Source organism: Dichotomopilus funicola (assembly GCF_033296635.1).
Source record: "Dichotomopilus funicola strain CBS 141.50 unplaced genomic scaffold C8A04scaffold_4, whole genome shotgun sequence".
NCBI lineage: Eukaryota > Fungi > Ascomycota > Sordariomycetes > Sordariales > Chaetomiaceae > Dichotomopilus > Dichotomopilus funicola.
Window position 1 is genome coordinate 544,956 of NW_026944025.1, and position 20,495 is coordinate 565,450.

A 20,495-nucleotide genomic window follows, 5' to 3' on the forward strand; every position below is an offset into this window, starting at 1 on the left:
TGGCTTGTTTGTCTTTTTTTTGGATCTTCAACAGAGGGGAAGCGATTGTTTGCCGTCCATTTTTTTACGCGGCAGCAGCGGAAAAGGGGAAGAGGATGGATGGATGGATGGATGATAGGGTGTTGGCCCCGTGGCTTTTGCTCTTTTTGTTTTCCTTCTCTCTCTCTTGTCCTCCTTTGCTTCTTCTCTTCTCTGTATCTAACTCTAGACCGTTTTGACCTTGCGGTACTTACTCCTCCTTTCTACCATGTTTACTGGGGACGTATTTTGTACAAAACTCCCTTACTTACATGATGTAATTAGCCCGCAGATAGTGCACAATTTATACAGAGAACGCAGGACGCAAACAAATATTCACCTGAAGTCTGGGGCTTAAAACAATGTGGAACTTGAGCTATGTGGGTGTCGGACTTGAGCTGTATGTGATGCAGGTAATGGGACACAAACGAGATGTAGCACGTCACAAAGGTAGGTAGGTCCCATCCTCCCTTCCTCCAGCTCTCCTCTTCTTAGTATTGTGTTGAGTCCTTGTGTGACCTTGTCTTACGATTGTTCCTTGCAGCGGCATTCGCATTGATACCTTCTCTCCCTCAGACTTCATGCAGCCTTTCTCTACGTAGGTCTCCAATTTTCCCCACCTGTTTTGCCCACTCCCTTGCCCCGCTTCCTTGCAGAATCAACTGCGGGCAGTTCCCGTCCCCCAAGCTTGACATGCAGCGGCCGAGGAGCGAGCTTTCTCGGGCAGCTTTTTAAGCAGCTCGAAGTGGTGCTCTGCATTTTTAGCTAGGAAGCGGAATGATCAGCGGGGTTTTCTAAGGCGAAAATTGCCCCGCCATCTGCTTGGTGCGTCCGACCCCCACCCCACCTACCATTGTCGATTTGTAGAGGTTGTCTCACTGTGCCGGCACCTACCTACCTAGTCACGACTGCTAAAGCAGCCGAAGGTGAGTCCCTCGTCGTTTTATTTGTCTGGTGTTTAGTGGTTTAAGGGATTTGAAATACGTTTTCCATCCCTTGCAGATTCTTGGACTCCACTGAAAGAGACGGACGGGCCGGGCGTGGAGACCTGCAGTTGCCTGCCCGTGAGGTGCATGCTTGGATACAAGTCAAGTTGAGTCGGTATTTGGTATGTACATACCTATGTATTGATTACAGGACTCGCTGACCCCTCACTCACCCAGCTCGTGCACAGAGATTCAAACAACTTACCGTCAACCCCGACTCCAACTCAAATTTAAACGCAAGCCGCCATCACCCACCACATCTTGGACACCATTACTACATACCACCACCACCGGTCAAACCAGTCACAACCGCACTCTCGCCCACTACTACACCGCCCGTCCTTACGAGGCTGTCTTCTAGGGCCAACGCTACAAGGGCTCACTTTCTACCGTTACTTACAGCGTCTGAACGAGCTTGGGGTGTCGTCACAGGCTGTTTCTTCGCTGAAGACGGACGGACAGTGTCAGAAAGGAGCAGGAGCGGGAGAGTCGCAGCTGAGTGCGAAACTAGTACCAGGCACAGTAGGGGCGAAAACGCGATCTCAAGCTGTCTGATACTGGACAGCCGTCTGTTTTCGGGCCCGGCGTGTGCTCGCGACAAGCTAGGGGGCTCTGTCTGGCCAGGTTCTGGTGATAAACAGCAGGACGTGTTTGAGGAGGGATGGCTGCTGAGCTGAAGAAGGAATTGTATGGCGGGGGTGTCGGGGGTGAAGACGGGAAGCTGTCGACTGATCCGGAGTGGGCTGATGTTGAGCCTGTTGTGCTTCAGGAGCCGGAGGGGGCGCTGGCGGCGATTGCGTATCCGGATGATTATGCTGAGGGTGAGTTTCTCCCCCTTTTTTCTCGGTCATACTATCTCTATCTCCTTGAAAGGTAAGGGGAAGTAAGGGCAAGAGAGGGATTGCTGACAGTTACTCCAGCCATGGCCTACCTCCGCGCGGTGATGCAAGCCAAAGAGCACTCCCCACGCTGTCTGCGCCTAACCGAGCACATCATCGAGATGAACCCGGCGCACTACACAGTCTGGCTATACCGCGCAGCCAACGTCTTCGCCCTCAACCTCCCCATCCTCGACGAAATCACCTGGCTCAACGAAGTCGCCCTGCAAAACCTCAAAAACTACCAAATCTGGCACCACCGCCACCTCCTCGTCGAGAACTACCACCCCCTCATCGCCTCCGACCCCGCCGCCATCTCCGCCTTCGCCGCCTCCGAGCGCGCCTTCATCGCCCAGATGCTGTCCGAGGACACCAAGAACTACCACGTCTGGTCCTACCGCTCCTACGTAGTCTCCAAACTGGGGCTCTTCGACGACGCCGACGAGCTGGCGGCCATCGAAGGGTTGATCGACAAGGACGTGCGCAACAACTCGGCCTGGTCCCACCGGTTTTTCCTCGTCTTCTCTAACCCGGCCTATGCCACGCCCGGCGCGGCCGCTACGGCGTATGATGCCGGCGTGCCTGCGGAGGTGGTCGATCGGGAGATTGAGTATGTGACGGGGAAGATCCGGCTGGCGCCGCAGAATCAGAGCGGGTGGAATTACTTGCGGGGTGTGATGGTGAAGGGCGGGAGGAAGTTGGCGAGTGTGGAAGGGTTTGTGAGTGAGTTTGTGATTCGGCTGGGGGAGGAAAGGAGTGAGGGGGGTAAGGAGGGAGAAGGAGAAGAAGGAGAAGGGGAGGATGTGTTGAGCACGCATGCGCTGGATTTGCTGGCGGAGATTTATGCGGAGAAGGGGGAGAAGGAGAAGGCGGATTTGAGTTTGAGGCGGTTGGGGCAGAAGTGGGATCGGATTCGGGTTGGGTATTGGGAGTGGCGGCGGAAGTGCTTGGAGGTGGGCGCGTAGGGGGGGAGAAGAATTGTTCGGGAATAGGATGTTGTACTTGGTTTGCATATGGTGTTTTTATAATTGAGCTTGTTAACTACGTCGTAAGCGGCCAATATGCCCTAGGTAAATGCTCACAAGACAATTCCAGAACAACACATGGCATATAATCACATTTGTTAAGTCTAAATCAAAAGCCAGAGCCATGTTGCCGGTCTCAGATCCCGTGGTATACCTAACGCCTTTCCCAGTCTATTTCCAATCCATGCCATCCACCCCATAATCTGGGCCCTTACGCCCTTGTCTTTTTTTTTTATTCCTTTTGCCATTTGGCTCAGCTCCTTTATTGGATTTAATACCCAGAACAAATCCTCCTAATTCGCCCGGTAGTTATGCGAAGAAATGAGATATTTCCTCCCGTACCGCGCCCCCGGCTTCTCCAGCACGTCCCAGTTCGGCACAAGAATGAACCGATCATGAAAACTCTGCTTCTCCCAATAATCCTCCGCCTTGCTCCTTCCCGTCCCAAACAACACTGACCCGGCCACCGTCAACACCATCATCATGCGCACGCCGTCGGTGGGGGCGTTCAGCTCGAGCATTTTGGCTGACGCGCCGAAGCGGTAGTCGGCGTTGATAACGTGCACGTCGAAGCTCTCGACGTCGTAGCGCACGCGTCGCTTGTTGGGGTCGGGCTGTTTGGGCGCTTCGCGCTGTTGGTCGAGGAGTTTGTCCCATTCTTGTGGGGTCGCGACCACGAGGCCGTTGATGCAGATGTCGGCCGGCGCGTGGCCGGCGTTGGTGTAGGCGGCGTGGCCGTTGATGTAGCCGTGCGAAACGGGCTTGGCGTCGTTGAGTTGGCGGTAGTACCAGTCGATGAAGTTTTTCGCAGCTGGTGAGGAGGGGAGGGTGTTAGTGAGGTGTGTCTGTGAAGTGAGGGAGGGTCTGTCTGGCACTGTATGATGGAGTTGAACGGGGTCGGTGGGTATTATCTTACCTTCGCTAGAGCAGCGTATGTTTGTCTCGTTGAAGTTGGCAGACATCGTTGCGGTAAATGCCTAGAAGGCTAAAGAACCGGGAAGTCTGGTGGTAAGAATACGTCGTAACTGGCTGTGGTTGGCCGATACACGGACACTCCGTGGTGTCTTTGTTGCTTGGTTGGAGGGACAGACTGGAGAGTCAGTCGCGAATGTATGTTCAGTGGTGGTGGTGGTATGGACAGATTCAAAAGTGTGGGTGGAACTTATTGGAGATTTGTAATGCGAGTAAAACAATCAGGTTCCGGTTGAACAAGACGGGGGAGATGGCGGTCTTTAAATACAAGGCTGAAGAGCGAAAGGTTCTTTGGAAGCTAAGAACCTAATCCAACTGCGTGATGCTGCCGCCGCGAAGCGCCCCACTTTCATGCAGTTGGTGGGGCACCTAACTAGTGGGGTGTATGTAGAATCCAACACGGACAGCACCAGAACCCACCAAAACACCAAAAATATACAAGGAAAAGCCAAAAACATACAACACCGGGGATTCCCCAGTCGTCACCGACCTGAGTACTAGTCCGGCGGTCAGTAGTTTATCTAGGGGAGAGCGGACGGGATCCCGAGCTTTCTACTGCCTATGGTCGTATGTGATAGCCAAGTGTCTAGGTGGAAGCTTATGTATTGCACGACGGGAGGATTCTACGGCGGCATTCATGATATCTACTAGCTCTCAAACTGACCATAGAACTATGGTATTGTCGTAAAAGACAATCGTCAATTGCGGCGGCAAATAGGACCCTCTTATGCTGTGGCCAAAAAAAGCGGCAGACCAAAACCCTGGATACCTAACTTACTTTTCTACAAAAGTGAAAAAAGATCAAAAAGAATAAACCAAAAACAGTGAAAGAAGACAAAAAAGAATAAATCTAGAAAGTGAAAAAAGGCCAAAAAGAGTAAATCGATCAAAATTTACCAAGATTTGATCGAATGTTATTGGATTGGACTTGAGCTATCTGTCTGAGTGTGCCGCCTCCTGTGGCCGAGATCCCGAGATAACCTAAGAGCTGCTCCCACAACCCATCCTAATTCTCTCTAGTTCCGAGAGAATTTAGACCTAATACTCCCAACCCTCATATCCATTGCCGAAACCTTCCGCCCTAGTGTGTTGACACGATCGCGGAAGCTAACCTTGGTTTTGTCCTTGGAAACCTCGGAGGAAGGCTCAGTTCCACTCGGAGGGATGAAGAGCTTCGCCAGGGGAGATTTTACCTTCTAGGTAGAACCACTGCCGCCGGACACGGGAGGAGAGGTTGACTTCTCGACCTCGCCCCAGTCACCCGCGTTGTCTTCGTCCGTACCAACCAACTTCCCCTTGTTGTGGCGCTGGTACTCCTCTATTATGGCGTTTTGTTTGGCGGCCACGCCTTCATGGTACCCAAGCTCATCTGGGTCCTCGTTGGGGTCGTAGTAGCGCTCGTAGTCGTCCTTCACCTCAGCCGCTCCACAGATGGCGCTGATGCGCAGCAGATTCCACTGCAATTCGAGAAGTTCCCAGCTTGGCATTTCGGCGTGTTGTCGGAATAGGAATGTTTGGCCGTTCCGGATCTTCACACCACTCTCCCGGTGTGCTAATTCCTGGCCCCAGTTCAGATCCACTAACCCAGCCTGTAGCAAGATGTCCTCATGGGAATGAATCTTGAAACGAGGCAACAAGGGACTCTTCTTCAACCAGTGCCATTTGACCGTGATGCCTTCTTGTGTTTTGCGGAGCGGCTCGAGAGCGAATACTGCTCTGTTAAACCAGAAGTGCAATTGTCGATTCAGTGAAATTCCGTTTTTCGCTGAGTTGGCGATGCTTGCTTGCTCGTACATTCTGCGCCATGCCATCTCTTTTTCATGACTCCAGAATACCGAGACCATGTCGTTCAGGCTGCCTAAGTTTTTGTTCTTGGATGCCGAGAATGGGAATATATGCGCAGCCTCGGGATCAGAGGTGCCGGAAAATAAGCAAACGTGCCCATCCCGTGTCTTCACGCGCTCGGCAAAACCGCTTCCCGTGACCGTTGTTTGGGCGACAGGCATGCCTGGCTCATTCAGGTTGGCTGCAGGTATCGTGAGAGGAGTCGTCGTCCCGGTACCGGGGGTGGGATCAGGCCGGTGAGAAAGATCTGGGCCACAATCAATACAAGTCCGTGTGGATTATCGCAAGATTTGAGGGGATTCACGTACAAACTCCGAGTGCACCTGGGACCTCTCTATCGAGGTCCCGACACACGAATTTTGCGTTCGGGGGGTACTGGTTGATCCTCTCCAGACAATCACGAAGATCGCCTACGGGGGCGACCATGAACACCGCCAGTATCACCGCAGGCGGATCGCCCTGCCGCAGTGTGCGATATCGATCAAAGAGCGCCCGTCTGACCTCCGTGTCGGTGATATAATCTACCACGGGTTCGTGAGGTGGGGGGTTGTCGTCCAGGAATTGGACGAGACCCTCGCGATCGTAGTGGGCAGCCGTAATCAGCTTTGCGATATGCTGGGAACCAAGCCCCGAATCTGCCATGAATTGCTGCATTATTGAGGTTCGTAGATGATTTGTTGTTGGGATCGGGTTACGGCAGGTGATGCCTTATTTGTCGAGATCGCGGTTATTTGCTCGAAGAGTATAAGGCAAAAAAAAGAGGTATGTACTGTAATGTGCACCCACCATAACCACCTAAAGTGTAGACGGGAGGGAAGGAAGGACCCCATGGGGTAATGCTGTAATTATGACCTAGGTAACCTTGACGCGTCAGAGTATACAACTGCAGATGCCGCCCAGATTTAGAAAAGTTTCCGTCAAATTTAGTCCGCAAAATTCAAGTCCGCCTCTAACCACCCACGAGCGTATCGACGAATCCTGAATTTGGACGCCCGTGCCGCCGGTTACCTCTTTGTTCTGGAGCTTCCCACGTTTCTTTCAACAGCGAGCTCCTAGCCAGCACGATACCCCACGGGATTGCCCACAAAACGGTCGGGCGACGACAATTACGACTGGGGTTACTTACTGATGGTCCTGGATGCGCATCGCCAACGCTGAGTTAGGCGCTGGGCATGGCCTCCAAGCAAGTCCGTTAGGTCTGGTCGCTTGGCCCGGCTCTGTGGTTTGCCTCGAACCTTTTGAGGGTGGCCGAGTTTAGAGAGGGGTTGGCGCCAACCGTCCCGCCATGTCATCTCCCCTTCTTTGACTGTTTGTCTCGACCGGCAAGGCGGCGGCAGGCAAAGCTTTGGATGAAAATGAGGCGGGAGGCAGCCAGGGCACATGAAATGAGTTGGCTATAAAGTCCCCGCCTGGGACTAACATTGGCCTCTTCGTCGGCTTGTCCGTCTTTCATCTTTCGTCCCTGTTGTGCGTGCTCTTCCGAAAACTCAGCGATCTGTACCAACACATCGACTAAACGTACGTATCGAGCCACCCAAGCGTCACTCCCCGCAACAAAAAAATGTGATTTTTTATGACTTGGTACTATAGCTGCGGGTGCGAGGTCCCGGAGACATGGGGAGTACGCTGCGGGGCGCCGTGTTGCCCTGGGCTTAAACGGGAAGTCGGGAATTACATACTCCCTGGGTCTTGTGGTGATCCGGATTGCCGGGGGCGGCAACAGCAAGCGTCCTCTGAGCTTAAACGTATAGTCGAGAAACCGCTCTTCGAACTCAATGACGATCCCGGCCACTCGGAGCAGCAGCTGGAACCGTCCCCAGGGCATGTACAAAAAGTTGAAAGACCTCTCTCTCAGCCGCGTGGCGATCTCGAAGGCCCCCAGCAACAGCTAGAACCGCCCCGCGAGCCGAAACACGTAGCCGAGAAACCACTCTGTGAGTCCTGCGGCAATCCTGATTGCCCGATGAAGCAGCTGGAATAGTTCCTTCGGCTTAGGCAGGAAGTCAAAAGATTGTCTTCTCAGCCCGGTGGCAATCTCGATTGTCCAGAGCGGCACCCAGAACGGTCCCCTGCGCCTGAGAACGTAGTCGAGAAACCACTATCTCAGGCCTGTGGTGCTCCCGATTGCCCGGAGCAGAAGCAGCTCGAACGGTCCCCTGAGCCTGAACAGGCAGTTGAGAAACCACTCTCTCAGCCCTGTGGCATTCCCGATCGCTAGGAGCAGCAGCGGAAACGGTTCCTGATGCGGTGGCTAGGAGCCTTCAAGTCAACTGTCAGGAAACATTAGTCGTAGGGCCGCGCGGTCATCTCCAAGGACTCGAGAATCGAGAGTATGTAGCCTGACACTCGGTCGGGCGGAATATACTGGTTATTTCTGCCTGGAAACCCCTGGATCCCGTCGGTCAGCGAACGTAGAATGGACAGCGCAAGACAACCAACCCGTCGGGCATATCAACAATTTCATGATTATCTTCATACGAATAGTCCCCACCCTCAACCCAGCCCCCTTTCCATGCACCCATCCCTTCATTCCTTAACCAAAAACTCCTCAATATCCTTATCCTCCTCCTCCTCCCGACTCTCCCTCAACCTCTGCTCCTCCGCATCCAACAGCTTCTTCATCACCGCCCGCTGCCGCCGACGCGCCTTCTTGCCCCAGTCCGGTCCGGACGCGCCCGCTTTCCCACTCTCGTCGTCCTCGTCGTCCGTGTCGTCGGGGATGTCGACTTTGCCACGGAGCTCGTTGGCTGAGATCTGCGCTTGTTTTTCTTTTTCGGCGGCTTCTTCTTTTTCGTGCGATTGCATCTGGGCGCGCATGCCTAGTTTGACGAGGTAAGGGCGGAGGAGGAGGTCTGGAGATGGGTGGGTGTGGGTGTTAGTAGATTTCTTTGGAGTGGGCTGTCGTTAGGGGGAAGGGTAGGCTGGAAGAAGGGAAAGACTGACAGGCGCCGGCGATGATGACGAGACGGATGATTTGCTCCGGGGTCATGCTGGTGAAGGAGCCTTTGAGGTTTGTGGCGAAGCGGTTGCCTACTGTTGAGGCGAGGTCGGCGAGGTTGTCCATGATGCTTTTCGGGAGCTCGTCGGTAGAAGAAGGTATGGGATTATTTCCGCACAATGCCGAAGTTTTCACTATTACTGATTGCGATGTCGTAGGAATAGGTCAAGAAATTATATACGACAGACGTGAGATTGCTGGAAAGAAAGTTGAGATGAAAGTGGTGGAAGTTTGCATTTCTAAGGTTGCGCGAAAATCTCCAAACAATTGCCGCTCGGTAGCTGACGTGCAGCCAAGGCCCCACTGCCGCCGGCATCTCCGGTCAAGCATGAGGTACTTTGCACGCAGCAAAGCTTGGAGCTGAACCACCCACACTCGTGTCCGGGAAATAGCATGGCGAGTCAATGTTTCCATATACCGTTTATGATACTCTAGTTATAGAATTAAGGCTGCAAGCCCGCAGTAGTACATGCCCATTTCACGATCAACATCTGCAAGTCTCTTGAATGCTACTTCGGCTCATCCCGCGCTCAAGAAAATTCGACAGGGGTCTAACTTGTCAATTGAACCTAACCAGACCAAGACTAGCGCATTTTATCATCCCCACTTTGCTGCAACCCCCAAACGCGAGAACACAGGACCACGCGTCTCACTGACAAAACCGCCGCTCCAGCGTTATCGCCAAACGCCAAGACTTTCCACAGTATCAGACTAGATGGCTGACCTTTCAGAAGAGGAGGTGCGAGAGGTAGGATGGTTACTTACTCCTCCCTATCTATAACCCCGATTTCGTCGTCCAATCAGTCCATTACTCCCTCCTTATTCACAAGTAAAGTACCTTATATATACCTATGCAATGCTAACAACCCCAGCGCCTCAAAGCAGCCCTCTGGTTCTCCATCGGCAAAATGGTCGACCAAGAATCCCTCCAGCGCAACCGCAACGCCACGCCGCAGTTCATCGGCGCTTTGACTGATATGGTCTGGCATCAGATTGGTAGGTTCCTCCCTTTCCCCCTCTCACACTTTACCTTGCACTCGGTTGTGTGCGTGTATATTTTTCGTATCATCGTGTGTTGTATCTGTTGTCCCGGTTCTTAGTTCTTTCGAGCACTCACACCCGGCAACAGAAAATGTCGCAACAGACCTAGAGAGTTTCAGCCAGCATGCGGGCCGCACAACGGTCACGACAGATGATGTGCTGCTGCTGGCGCGGCGGAACCAGGATTTGTACACGGTGATTAAGGATGGGATTGATAGGGAGAAGGCGGCGAAGGGGAAGGGGAAGGGGGTGCGGCGGGGGTGAGTTGCCGGTTTAGGGACATGACGGCGCAATCATAAACGACGTGATGACTTTTAACGTTGTTATTTGGGAATTTACTTTTATTTTTGGAAGGGTATCCTGTGACGCTGGGTTCGGAAAACAAAACAAGCTTTGCTGATGTGGTATCCATGATGTGGTGTGTACACGACACTAACCAATACTTCCGACGCCTAATTCCCCCCCTCAGCAGCAGCCAACGCGGCCGCCTCTTCTCTCCGCTCGGCCACAATAATATTCACCGCCTCCTCCACCTCCCTCACCATCCATTCCTCCTCCGTATACCGCCACCGATTCGCGACCAACATGATCGCCGCCCACGACTCGGCCTGCAACACCCCCAGCAACAGCTCCAGCCCCAGTAGATTCACCAGGCCCCGAGCCGATTGCATGCCAAACCAGAACCCGGCGCCTGTGTTGACGATGTCTAGACTCATGCCCATGCGGCGCATGTACGAACGGGCGAGGAACACGTGCACGGCCACGGTCATGGGCATAGCCATGAGGCGGGCCGGGGTGAGAGCGAGGATGTTGGCCGCGAGACGCGCGGGGAGCGCGGTGAAGGCGTTTTCGCGGTAGACGGACTCGTGCCGGTTGTTGATGCTGCCGGTGCCGGTGCTACCGGCTGCGGCAGCTGCGGAGGCTGCTCCTGCGTCGTCGTCGTCACCGCCGGTACCGTCTACGCCGTAGGTGGCGCCTTCACCGCCGCTGCCGTCGGCGGGGAACCCGTAGCCCGACGAGCGGGAGTTGTCGGGGATGTTGGGGCGGAGCTCGGCGGACCAGATTCCTGGTGTTGTGTCACCGCCTACAGCACCGTTGGGGGCGGTTGAGCCACCGGGGCCTGATGCGCCCGGAGTTGTGGGGTCAGCAGCCTCGACGTCAAAACTAATGAGCGTGGCGCTGATGATCTCCGTTTCCTCGTCGTCCGAGCCAAATTCGTCTACACTACCGCCACCACCACTACCACTAGGTTGAGGCGGTTGCTGAGAGGATAACTGGTCTTGGGACTGGCTTTGCCGGCGACGGTGAGACTGGTCGGCGGCGGTGGTGGTCGTGGCTGTCGTGACATCGTTGTTGATGCCGCTGCCACGGAGCGACACGGTGCTCTGGCGGCGAAGAGGCGGGGGTCCCGTGGGAGAGGTAGAGACGCCTTCGTCTGCGCGCGGGTCGGCAGGACTGTTCGGGGTCCCGAGACGGAGGCCGGCCCAGGTCTGTCGTCGCAGAAAGGAGTTGTCCGGGCGGGGCAGGTGCTTGTAGATGGCATCGCGCAAGTTCTTCGCCAGGTTGGCGTGGACGCGGCTGGAGAGGTAGAAGCAGAGGAAGGGGGCTGTCCCGAGGGCACAAGCACCGAGCCACGGCAGCAGGCTTCCTGGGCGGAAAGAGGCGGGAGGTGGTGGGAGAGATATAGGGGATAGGCTGGATCCGGGGATGAAGAAGCGCCAGTTGGGCAGCCAGTGATTGAACGGGATGATCTCGATCCTCTGGAAGAAGACATATATTGCCAGATGGATGCGGATATAGGTCATGGCAGACCAGAACCTGTCCCGAAAAAATGAGCAAAAAATTCGGAGAGTAAAAATACAAGGACGAGAGTTCATACCAGTTGTCTTCCTTCCTAGAAAACGACACCAGCTCAAGCGAGGTAGCGGCCAAGAACGACGGGAAGCCTGCGAGAAAGTACGGCGCAAAGGAGCCCGAGCGACGAGCCATCCTAAACATGCCATAAAAGGTAGTTTGCGAGTACGGTTGGTAGACCCACAGACGTTGCCTGATGCCGTGGACAGCCCAGTTCGACGCCGAAGCAATCTGAAAGGCAGCCAAGTGCAGGCGCGAGCCGATCACGTCCTCGAAGCGGTTTTGACGATGGGTGGCGTCCATCTGGGCGTCGGCCGCGGTGCCGCTCTCGGGCTCGGCTACGCCGATCACCATCATGACCTCGTTGTGCGAGCGGATGAAGTCGCGATTGAGGCCCTTGATGACTGGGTTGTAAAGCCGGCCGCGGTCGTCAAAGTAGGCATATTGGTTGGGCGGGTAGTCGTTGCCCTGGCCGGGGACGGTGTCATCGTACGGGGAGCGGCCCTAGCCGGAGGGGAAGGGTCAGAAAGTTGATGAAAAATCGAGTGGAATGAAAACCTCATGAAATGAATTGCTTACCAGGCCCTGCGAGGTGAGCGGCCCCAGTCGCCCCATGGTTTCTAGGTGTTGTTAAGCGGCTGAGGGCGAATTTGCGATTCTCAGAAAAGTCGAGATGAGCAGCAAGTTTGAGTGATACCGTGCCGAAGCGCCATTTCGGGGTCTCAAAGTCGCGGCTTTATGTCGTCGCGGGTCCTTTCGTCATACGCCGTTTGTTGAGTTGTCCATATGTTTGATGAGATGATGGAAAGCGGCCTGGACATTTGCAGCGACCCAGTGACAGTGAACCAGTGAACGCAACAGCAGGGTTGCAGGGGTAGTGGCGCTAAGATAACCTTATTTCCCCCCGCCAACTCCCTTATCGGCAGCATCAGCCAAAAAGTTTTGGGAAGTCCCGAGGTTGGCTTCTGCAATTGAACAACTTTCCGTCTTGGAACGCTCGCCCACCTACACGCCTCAGCATGGCAACACGGCAAACGGCCAAGACGACCTTCGAGGTCGACAATGTCATCCAGCCCATCTTCACAGGCGGATCCGTGGCCCTCGAGAATGGCGCGCGCATCCTGGCCTCAACGCTAGGCGAATCCGCTGTCTTGACCGAGCTGACGACGGGGAAGCGCCTTGCCGAGATCGAGGGTGACGGCGAGCCCATCTCGACCCTCACGATCACCCCGGCGGCGTCGCATCTGATTGTCTGCTCGCGGTCGCTGACGATGCGCATCTATGCCCTCAAAGTCGCGCCGGACTTCGAGTCTGTCGAGGCCACTCTCGTGCGAACCTCGAAACCCCACGCCACGCCCGTCGTCGTCCTCGCTGTCGACCGAACTAGCACACTACTCGCTACGGGCGCGGCAGATGGTGCGATCAAGATCTGGGATATTGTTGGGGGATACGTCACCCACACCGTCAGCGGCCAGAGCGTGCTGGTCTCGGCGCTGCACTTCTTCGAGATTGCCGCTACCGCGGCCGACGGCTCGTCGTCAGACCGCAGGTCAAAAAAGGGGTCACGCAAGAGCAATAGCAACAACCAGGACGATTCAAATCAAAACGGCGACGTGGCCTCCCGCTTCCGCCTCGCCTGGGGCACGCAAGACGGCCGGATCCGCATCTTCGATCTGCAGAAACGCACGACCGTGCCCGTCTACGCCGACACGAAGCGCAAGAAAGAGGCCCACGAGTCTAACGTCCAGAGCATCGAGTACTGCCCCGAACAGCACGCCCTGCTGAGCGGCAGCCGAGACAAGACCATGACCCTGTGGCTCTGGCGCGACGGTGGCTGGCAGGGGACCCCCATGCTCCGCCACGAGCTGGTCGAGTCGGTTGGGTTTCTGCGTGAGGGCCGATGGATGTACTCGGCCGGGAGCAGCGGGCTGCTGCGGATCTGGGATACGACGACTCACCATGAGATTACTGCGAAACAAGACGCCAAGTCGGAGGCGGAAGCGATTTTGTCGGCTGTCTCGTTGCCTGGCAAGTCGCTTGTGCTTTGCGCCCAATCTGATTTCACCCTCGCCATGTACCGTGTGCCGTCCCCGTCTGAGATCACATCGAGTGAGGGGCTGCCTATGGAGCCGTTCCGGCGGATTTCAGGCACTCACGACGAGATTTTAGACTTTGCTTATGTGTTGCCCGACCAATCCCTCATGGCGCTGGCCACAAACTCGGAGGATATCCGGCTTGTGTCTGTGGCTGATACAGGGGCGGAACCAAGTGGCGAGAAGGCAGAAGGGCAAGAGCGAGAGGAAGGGGAAGGTGTTGGGTATTTCGGGCATGATGTTGCGTTGCTACGAGGCCACGAGGACATCGTCATGTCCCTCGATGTGGACTGGTCGGGCCATTGGGTGGCCAGCGGCGCAAAGGACAACACAGTACGCCTGTGGCGCGTCGACCGGGCGAACAACTCGTACACCTGCTATGCCGTCTTCACCGGCCATCTGGAGTCTGTCGGCGCGGTCGCTCTCCCCAAGGTGGTACCCCCCGAGGGCTCCGAGGCTTTCACCAACCCGCTCGACCACCCGCCAGCCTTCCTCGTCTCCGGCTCGCAGGATCGGTTCGTGCAGAAACGGGATATTCCACGCCAGTCGCAACAGTCCAAGGTGTCGGCAAGCTTGAAAAGGTTAGCGCATGAAAAGGATATCAACGCGTTAGATGTTAGCCCGACCGGGCGGCTGTTCGCATCGGCGTCGCAAGACAAGACGGTCAAGATCTGGGACGTTGAGCGGCTCGAGGTCCAGGGTATCCTCAAGGGCCACAAGCGAGGTGTTTGGACAGTTCGGTTTGCCCCTCTCCACACGCCCGCAATCCAGGGTGAGCAAGGGTCTGGATCCGTGTCCGGCAAGGGCGTCATCTTGACTGGAAGTGGTGACAAGACGATCAAGCTCTGGAATCTCTCCGACTACACCTGCCTGCGGACCTTCGAGGGCCACTCCCACAACGTGCTCAAGGTCGTCTGGCTACACATCCCGACCGACGAGTCGTCATCCAAGAAGCGAATCCAGTTCGCAAGCGCAGGCGCTGATAGCCTGGTGAAAGTCTGGGACGCCAACCTAGGCGAGACCGAGTGCACGCTCGACAACCACGAAGACCGACTCTGGACCCTGGCCGTGCACCCCAAAACCAACACCCTCGTCTCCGGCGGCAGCGACTCCAAAGTCACCTTCTGGAAAGACACCACCACCGAAACCCAAGCCGCCGCCACCACCGCCGCCCTCAAACTCGTCGAGCAAGAACAAGAACTCCAAAACTACATGCACGTCGGCGCCTACCGCGACGCCATCGTCCTCGCCCTCCAACTCAACCACCCAGGCCGCCTCCTCAACCTCTTCACCAGCGTCGTGACCACCACCAACCCCGAACCCGACAGCCTCACGGGCGTGCGCGCCGTCGACGACGTCCTCGCCTCACTCTCCGACGAGCAGCTCTTCATCCTGCTTTTACGTCTCCGCGACTGGAACACCAACGCGCGCACGGCGCCTGTCGCGCAGCGCGTGCTGTCGGCCCTGGTGCGCAGTTATCCGGCCGGGAAGTTCTCGACCTTGTCGGTCAAGGGGGCGCGCGGGCAGAAGAGTTTGGCAGAGGTGTTGAATGCGTTGAGGGTGTATACCGAGAGGCATTATAAGCGGGTGGAGGAACTGGTGGATGAGAGTTATTTGGTGGAGTATACGTTGCAGGAGATGGATGCATTGGCACCCTCAAATGTTGCAGGGTTGGTTATGGAGGATGGGGAGGATGCGGTTATGGCTGGGGCGTGAGACTTGGGTGCGTTGTTTAAGAAGAGAATAGAGTGATGGAGGTGTAAGTGGGAAGTGAAATGGGGTTAGGGTTGTATATGGTTCAAGGGAAGATGTTAATACGGCGTTATATGGTGGGAGTTATTAAAAAGTTGAAACCTGTTACGTACAAACCCCCAATTCTGTGTTGAGCTCCTCAGCGTCGTAACCTATTTTTGACTTTTAAGCGATTAAAGAGTCTCATGGATTCATCCTAACTTTCAAGAGTGCTCTGTATGTATATACACATACACGGCTCGGCGCTGCTGTGTGCCAAGCTTTCCAGGCAGAGCTCGAGTGGGGCATTCAATTGGCAGCGCACCTTCGGGCCTGTTCGCAGCGACTTCAAGAAATTCCAACATCAACAACCTCGACTCGACCACCACATCGGCCCCAGCGACCCCCCGGGATTCCACGAACTGCGTCCTAGTCGAACAATACGTGATTTATCTGCGTGAGGATCACGGAAATGTCTAAACGCCAGGCCTCCGAGGCCCTCGAGGACCTGTCGGGCGACTCGCCCGCTTCCAAAAGGTCGAGATTCGACGACTACAACAAGAGCCTGACTCCCGGGAGCGTATCGACGGAGAATGGAGAGGGGGAGACGACGATATTAGCTCTGCGTAATGGGACGGCGAGGAATCACGAGGGCGAGGAACAGGAGGAGGAAGACGACGACGACGACGTACCCGAAGAAAAAGCCCCCATCCGACAGTCCGCGCCAACAGCCGGCTACGACGACCTCTACCTCGACACCATCGACCGCAACGTGCTTGATTTCGACTTCGAAAAACTCTGCTCCATCACCCTCTCCAACATCAACGTCTACGCCTGCCTAGTCTGCGGCCGCTACTTCCAGGGCCGCGGGCCGAAATCGCACGCCTACTTCCATGCCCTCGACGAGGATCACCACGTGTTCATCAACATGGGTACGCAAAAGGTTTATGTGTTGCCAGAAGGGTACGAGGTGAAGAGCAAGTCGCTGGACGATATCAAGTACGTCTCCGACCCGCGCTACACCCGCCAGGAGGTGGCCCAGCTCGACCGCAAGCCGCACGTGTCCTGGACGCTGGGGGGCAAGGAGTACACGCCCGGGTTCGTGGGGATGAACAACATTAAGGAGAACGACTACCTGAACGTGGTGGTGCAGGCGCTCTCCCACGTCACGCCGCTGCGCAACTTCTTCCTGCTCGAGGATTTCAGCACAGCTCCGGAATTGGTCAAGCGCACCTCCATCCTCTTCCGCAAGATCTGGAACCCGCGCGCGTTTAAGTCGCACGTATCCCCGCACGAGCTCCTCCAAGAAATCTCTCTGCGCTCCAACAAACGCTTCACACTCACCGCCCAATCCGACCCTGTTGAATTCCTCTCCTGGTTCCTCAACCACCTCCACCTGGGCCTCGGCGGCTCCAAAACCAAACCCGGCTCCTCCGCCATCCAGCGCATCTTCCAAGGCAAACTCCAAGTCGAAGCCCAATCCATCACCGCCCGCGGCGACGGCCTCTCCGACCGCCTCCGCTTCGAAGAAGCCGCCCACGTCGACACCACCTCCGCCCGATTCCTCTTCCTCACCCTCGACCTGCCCCCGGCCCCTCTTTTCCAAGACGAACAAGAGCGCAACATCATCCCCCAAGTACCCCTCACCGCCCTCTTGGCCAAATACAACGGCGCGACAGCGCAGGAACTCAACGCCCAGCGCCGACGGTACCGCCTGGTCCACCCCCTCCCGCCTTTCCTCCTCCTGCACGTCAAGCGCTTCAGCCAGAATAAGTTCGTCTCCGAGCGCAACCCGACCATCGTCACCTTTGACGCGCGCACGGGTCTGGACGTAGCGCCCTACGTCGAACCACCATCACCACGCACCATAGACGATGAATCAGAAGAGGACGAACCGATCTGGTACGACCTCGTCGCCAACGTGGTGCACGAAGCTGTGCGGGTGCGGGAAGACGTGGCCGATAGTGCGGTGGGCGAGGAGCGCAAGACGTGGAAGGTGCAGTTGCGGGATAAGGCGACGGATGAGTGGGTGGTGGCGCAGGATTTGTTTGTGGATAAGATTCGGAGTGAGTTGTTGTATTTGGGGGAGAGTTATTTGCAGGTTTGGGAGAGGAGGAGGACGACGCCGGGGAAGGGAAAAGGGAAGGCTTAGGGAGGAGATGGGGGGTGAAAATAGAAAAAGCGGAGGGGAGGGGAAAAGATACCACGGTAAATGGGAGATATCAGATCATTCTGAATATGATATCAAAGAGCGCTACTCGATGGGGTTGTCAACCCTTGTTGTTATACCGTAAATCAAGAACTACACCATCCTCATGTGAACCATCGTGTCAACCACAACCGCACCAACCAACGGGCAAGACACAGACGGGCAAGACAAGAATGGGCAAGACAAAGTCATTTCGTAGGTTAGTTACAATAAGTACAACTACAAGCCCGCCTCCAACCAACCAACCAACCACCTTACAGTAGCCAGTCCATGAATTCCCCAGTCCAGCCCACCCAGTCACCCGAACCCCCTTCCGTTTCATGCATACATTGACATTTCCTCATTCCTTATGTCCGGCATTCGCTCATAAAAACCTACAATCCGGTCCCTGCTGTCCCCACTGTTCGCTTTCCTTTAAACCCCGGGTTGCAAATGCTTTGTCGCTTTTTCTCGCATTTTCCATTTTTTTCTTTCCCCGTTCTCTTCCCGATTCCCATATTCACAAGGGAAAAACGAAAGGAAGATCGGAGTCAAAATCGAAGCTGAAAGTGGAAATCGAGCTTTGAGAAACCGAACCTCCATGGCCGAACGGTGATATCAAATCGAGTTGAGCCAGTTGGGGTGGCTCGAGTTGTTGTTGGGGAATCGGTAAACGCCACTTTGCAAACGCTGCTGCTGCTGCTTCTGCTACTACTCCTGCTGGCTGGTTTTGGTTGTTGTACATGTGCATACGGGCAAAACAAAAATAGGGCGGGTACGCTTTGCTCTCATCATTCTCACTCCCCCTCCCTAACCGCTCGCTCTTCGTTGAGCCCGGTATTTATGGGTTGCTGGGGTTAGTCTGCTGCTGCTGCTCGTCGTCATACTGCTGCTGTGACGATTGGTGCTGCTGTTGGTGCTGTTTATTGGACCGTTTGTCGTGGTGATGGCTCGCCTTTTCTCGTCGCGACTCCTCGATGGCGGTGCGCTGCTGGATGCTCGAATCGTGGCTCTTCCACTCGAGCTTGGTATCGGGGGGGAAGGCGAGGACGCGCCGCATCGTTTCACTGGTACTGGTTAGCTTGGATGTGCGTTAGAAGAAGGGAAGGGGAGGAGAGGGCAAGTAAAGTAAACGAAAGTAAAAGAAGGACGCACCGAATCTTGAGGACCCGCTGTCCATTCGCACGAGCCCAGATACTGAGGATGTCCTCGCCATTCCTGACACTCAGGACGACGCCGCACACCTCCTCGCTGGCTTCGCCGAACTGGTCGCCAATGATGGCAAACAGCAGGTCCTCCCAATACCGATCCGCGACCCCCTTTCTCAAACGCACCACCCACTTCCCGCCGTTCTTGTTCTCCTCATCCTCCCATATTGGCCGGATGCCCTGCCTGAAGAGGTGGTAGTCCGACACCAGCGGAAGCGCTGATGGCCGCTTCAGGTGCTGGTATACTGCGAAGAAGTCCTCAACCGAGTCGATCGTGGCGATCGGGTGCAGCGTCTTCTCGTACTCGATAAACCCATTCGCCTTGGAGATGGGTGGGCGGAACCAGAACACCCAGCTGTTGCGCAGCTGGTGGGTTGACGGCTCGGCCGGCTGGTGCAACGCTTGGCCCCCTTCTTCCAGCGAGGTTAGCGAGGCAGTCTTGCTAACCGCCCTGCTTCCGCCGCCAAAAGCCCCCTCCTTTGCAGATTTCTCGGCGGTCGGGGTCTTTGCGGTGGCAGCGGCGCCTAGGGCTGCCTCGAAGGGGTTTCCGGGCGACTTGGGGGTCTTGGCCGAGCCGAAGGAGGCGAACGCGCCCGAGCCGAGGCCGAAGGCGCCAGAGGCCGCACCGATCGGGGAGGCCAAGTTGGCGCCTGGTGTTGTGACGGAGTTGAAAGAGGACTTCCCCAGCGAAGTGCTATCACCGCCAAATCGCTTGAAGGAAGACGAGGAAGTGGTGTTGCGTCCCGACGGGCTGTCCTGGCCGGAACCTGTTGCTAAAGAGAGCTTGCTCGAGCTGGCGCGGGGTAGCGATTGTGTTAGGAATGGCACATGATTTTCAAAGAAAATGTTTAAGGAGTGAGGGTAGGTCGCTTACTTGGCACGGCGACTCCATAGATTATCCATGGAGAAGTCGGGAACCGTGAAATCCTCGAGGGCGGGGTGGAAAGAGAGGCTCGGCAGGGAAAGCAAAGCCGTCGGGCGGAGCGCCGAGTGATGATACCAGGACCGGACAACAACGAAGACGACGACGATAATGCAATCACAGAAGATATCCCGGGACGGCGCAGTAAAATGAAAGGCGGCCTTTGCCTAAAAGCTCTCTGACCGTACGTGGCGCCGTTTGAGGCGGGGTGAAGCTGGCGGCGATGCGAAATTCGGAAAAAGAGGGTAGGTGGTGTGATGTCAGGAGGCGCTACTGGGGAAAATTCACAGCGCTGTTTTGGTGTGCCGTATTAGTTGAATTGGGGTTGCTAGATGTTGATGCGGTTGGAAGTGGCTGGCTCTCGTCGATGGATGCTATCTTGTGGCGAATCTGAAAGATGTAGAAGGACTGACTCTGAAACTGAGGTGTTGCTCGATTGGCAGGACGGGATCTTGTGGAAACTGGGGACTGGATTCTTTTGATCATGGGAAAAAGAACAAAACTTGAAAGCACACAGAAGGCAGAGTGGCGGGTCTGACTCCACCGGCCTGCAGCCCAAAAAAACATGAGTGGCCTTGGAGAGGCGCCGGGAGCCCACCAGTTTGAGGTCCGTGCAGGGACGCAGGGCGCTGGAGCACCGGCCAGGAGAGCCGAACGTTGCGGGCGGTGAATGTTGTCACAAAACATCCCAGGCGGTTTCTTGGCGGGCCATTTCAAAGAGATTTCCAAGGGGAGC

General features: G+C 55.8%; 8 protein-coding genes across 8 annotated transcripts; 3 read left to right on the forward strand and 5 right to left on the reverse strand.

The window, feature by feature from the left end:
* Positions 1-1,665: 1,665 nt before the first annotated feature.
* On the forward strand, positions 1,666-2,847 carry C8A04DRAFT_9209 (geranylgeranyltransferase; the record flags this gene model as incomplete). Its single annotated transcript, XM_062785398.1, has 2 exons — positions 1,666-1,825; positions 1,925-2,847. The coding sequence occupies 2 exons, from the start codon at positions 1,666-1,668 to the stop codon at positions 2,845-2,847; spliced, it is 1,083 nt and encodes a 360-aa protein (XP_062640572.1).
* Positions 2,848-3,200: 353 nt separating this feature from the next.
* Positions 3,201-3,869, reverse strand: C8A04DRAFT_25004 (uncharacterized protein; the record flags this gene model as incomplete). Its single annotated transcript, XM_062779393.1, has 2 exons — positions 3,201-3,718; positions 3,824-3,869. 2 exons carry the CDS (start codon positions 3,867-3,869, stop codon positions 3,201-3,203), a joined length of 564 nt encoding a protein of 187 aa, XP_062640573.1.
* Positions 3,870-5,075: 1,206 nt separating this feature from the next.
* C8A04DRAFT_9290 (uncharacterized protein) lies at positions 5,076-6,366 on the reverse strand (the record flags this gene model as incomplete). The annotated part of the gene is made up of 2 exons (XM_062785432.1): positions 5,076-5,905; positions 6,033-6,366. The coding sequence occupies 2 exons, from the start codon at positions 6,364-6,366 to the stop codon at positions 5,076-5,078; spliced, it is 1,164 nt and encodes a 387-aa protein (XP_062640574.1).
* Positions 6,367-8,250: 1,884 nt separating this feature from the next.
* C8A04DRAFT_25006 (protein trafficking Pga2) lies at positions 8,251-8,788 on the reverse strand (the record flags this gene model as incomplete). Its single annotated transcript, XM_062779394.1, has 2 exons — positions 8,251-8,576; positions 8,668-8,788. The coding sequence occupies 2 exons, from the start codon at positions 8,786-8,788 to the stop codon at positions 8,251-8,253; spliced, it is 447 nt and encodes a 148-aa protein (XP_062640575.1).
* Positions 8,789-9,437: 649 nt separating this feature from the next.
* C8A04DRAFT_25007 (kinetochore component CENP-S-domain-containing protein) lies at positions 9,438-10,027 on the forward strand (the record flags this gene model as incomplete). Its single annotated transcript, XM_062779395.1, has 3 exons — positions 9,438-9,470; positions 9,595-9,718; positions 9,852-10,027. The coding sequence occupies 3 exons, from the start codon at positions 9,438-9,440 to the stop codon at positions 10,025-10,027; spliced, it is 333 nt and encodes a 110-aa protein (XP_062640576.1).
* A 188-nt stretch (positions 10,028-10,215) lies between these two features.
* C8A04DRAFT_9193 (uncharacterized protein) lies at positions 10,216-12,232 on the reverse strand (the record flags this gene model as incomplete). The annotated part of the gene is made up of 5 exons (XM_062785393.1): positions 10,216-10,660; positions 10,769-11,002; positions 11,075-11,581; positions 11,643-12,121; positions 12,197-12,232. The coding sequence occupies 5 exons, from the start codon at positions 12,230-12,232 to the stop codon at positions 10,216-10,218; spliced, it is 1,701 nt and encodes a 566-aa protein (XP_062640577.1).
* A 404-nt stretch (positions 12,233-12,636) lies between these two features.
* C8A04DRAFT_34403 (WD40-repeat-containing domain protein) lies at positions 12,637-17,593 on the forward strand (the record flags this gene model as incomplete). Its single annotated transcript, XM_062782813.1, has 2 exons — positions 12,637-15,422; positions 15,904-17,593. The coding sequence occupies 2 exons, from the start codon at positions 12,637-12,639 to the stop codon at positions 17,591-17,593; spliced, it is 4,476 nt and encodes a 1,491-aa protein (XP_062640578.1).
* Positions 17,594-18,470: 877 nt separating this feature from the next.
* Positions 18,471-19,740, reverse strand: C8A04DRAFT_25011 (eukaryotic translation initiation factor 4E type 2; the record flags this gene model as incomplete). Its single annotated transcript, XM_062779396.1, has 3 exons — positions 18,471-18,696; positions 18,785-19,630; positions 19,712-19,740. The coding sequence occupies 3 exons, from the start codon at positions 19,738-19,740 to the stop codon at positions 18,471-18,473; spliced, it is 1,101 nt and encodes a 366-aa protein (XP_062640579.1).
* Between the last annotated feature and the right edge of the window lie 755 nt (positions 19,741-20,495).